General features: G+C 43.8%; 1 protein-coding gene across 1 annotated transcript in view; it reads right to left on the bottom strand.

The window, feature by feature from the left end:
* Positions 1 to 1,575, bottom strand: part of LOC119591178 (flocculation protein FLO11-like) — a gene marked incomplete at its 5' end in the record, with an annotated part of 15,623 nt that overhangs the window by 1,262 nt on the left and 12,786 nt on the right. The window contains 1 exon segment of the mRNA XM_037939887.1: positions 1 to 1,575. Coding sequence (XP_037795815.1) covers positions 1 to 1,575 — 1,575 coding nt within the window.

Raw genomic sequence — 1,575 nt, forward strand, 5'->3', positions numbered from 1 at the left:
CTCACTGCTGCAAGAGAAGCGGCTAAAGATTTTGATGCAGGTACAGTGCTACCTGCAGACGTACTTTTATTGTCTGTGGTGGTGACAGCACTTACTGTTTCTGATTTTGGAGTTTTCTTCCCTCCAAAGATGCTTGCACTGGTTTTACTAGCTGGTGCTGCTGCAGAGGTGACTGAATTTTTGTTTGATGATTCTGATGCATTACCTTTTCCTCCACTATTCATATATGAAAAGACACCTCTTGGAGTTGGACCACTAGTTTCTTTTGCTTTGCTATCACTAATTTTTGCTGTTGTTGTCACTGGCTTGGTATTAGTTGCTGCACTAGTTGTGGAAGTAGTTGTTGAAGTACTAGGCTTCCTTGCAGTTTCCCTATTGGCTCTCCAAGGATATAGTGAGCTTTTGCTCGGTCCATTATTAGATAGTATTGAGCTTTTTTCACTTTTGTTTTGGGTTTCATCTGAACTTGTGACAGACTTTCCAAAACCAATCTTTTTATTTTCCTGACCTGTAGACGTAGGTGTCTTTTTAGTATCTCCTGTTTTGGTTTTCTTATCATTCTTTCCTAAACCACTTACAAATCTGTCATCCCTATTTGAGAGTTCTGACACAATTTCTGAGAGCAGTCCTCCATCTTCTGAACTCCCACAACTTGTTCTATTACTGTCTCCAACAGCAGGGGATGGAGGGCTGACTGAGGCAGATTTACTGCTTCCCTCTCCTGAGGTACTGGTGGCCTGTGTACCTTTAAGATTCTTCTCTGGTTCTGGAGGAGATTCTATGAGATTTGTGTAAATAGGCTCTGAGACAGGTTCCACTTCCTCTGGAGTGCTTTTCTCTTTATTAGATTTCTTCTTAGGTTTGTTGTAAAGGAATGAGAATATTGACTTCTTTTCCTTTTTCCCTTCAACAGCATCAGGTGGTGCATATGTAACCTCCTGCAGTGGTACTTCCTTGTCAGGTGTCTTTTCATCAATAGTTGCATATATGCTCTCTGGTGAGTTATCATCATCTATATCTGCTATGGGAGCAGTCCCTTCTTGTATATTAAGACAGTCATCATAGAAGCATTCAGACTCTGGTGTTCCAGGAATCATAGGAAGTGGAGGCCTGGGAGGAGGCTCTGAGGGTCTAGTTGGTGGTAAGCTCTTTGGCCGTGGTGCTCTCATGGAACCGAACTTGGGAATGGCTGGACGTATTGTAACTGGAGCTTCACGCATGCTACCTATTCTTTGGAGTTCCATTGTGGAGTCTTTCCCTGTACTGTCTAAGGCTGATGGTGTCCATGTGACTCTCATGCTGGAACGGGTGTCACCAGAGCTTGGAGTTTTAACCTTGTCATCTGGGACGGATGGGGCCCATGACACCTTGTTTGGCTTACCAGTTTCTTCTTGATTTGCTTTCACTTGGCTTGGCTTCAGATTGCTAGGCATTGGAGGCTCAGGTGCAGACCTGACTGGGACAAGATTGGCAGGAAGTTCTGTGGCATGTAGTTGCATGGGTGCAGAGATTTCTAACTGCATAAGACTCTCTCGTTTAATCTTGGCAGCTTTTCTTGGGAGAGTGTTTGAGCAT

Source organism: Penaeus monodon, chromosome 28 (genome assembly GCF_015228065.2).
Source record: "Penaeus monodon isolate SGIC_2016 chromosome 28, NSTDA_Pmon_1, whole genome shotgun sequence".
NCBI classification, from domain to species: Eukaryota; Metazoa; Arthropoda; class Malacostraca; order Decapoda; family Penaeidae; genus Penaeus; species Penaeus monodon.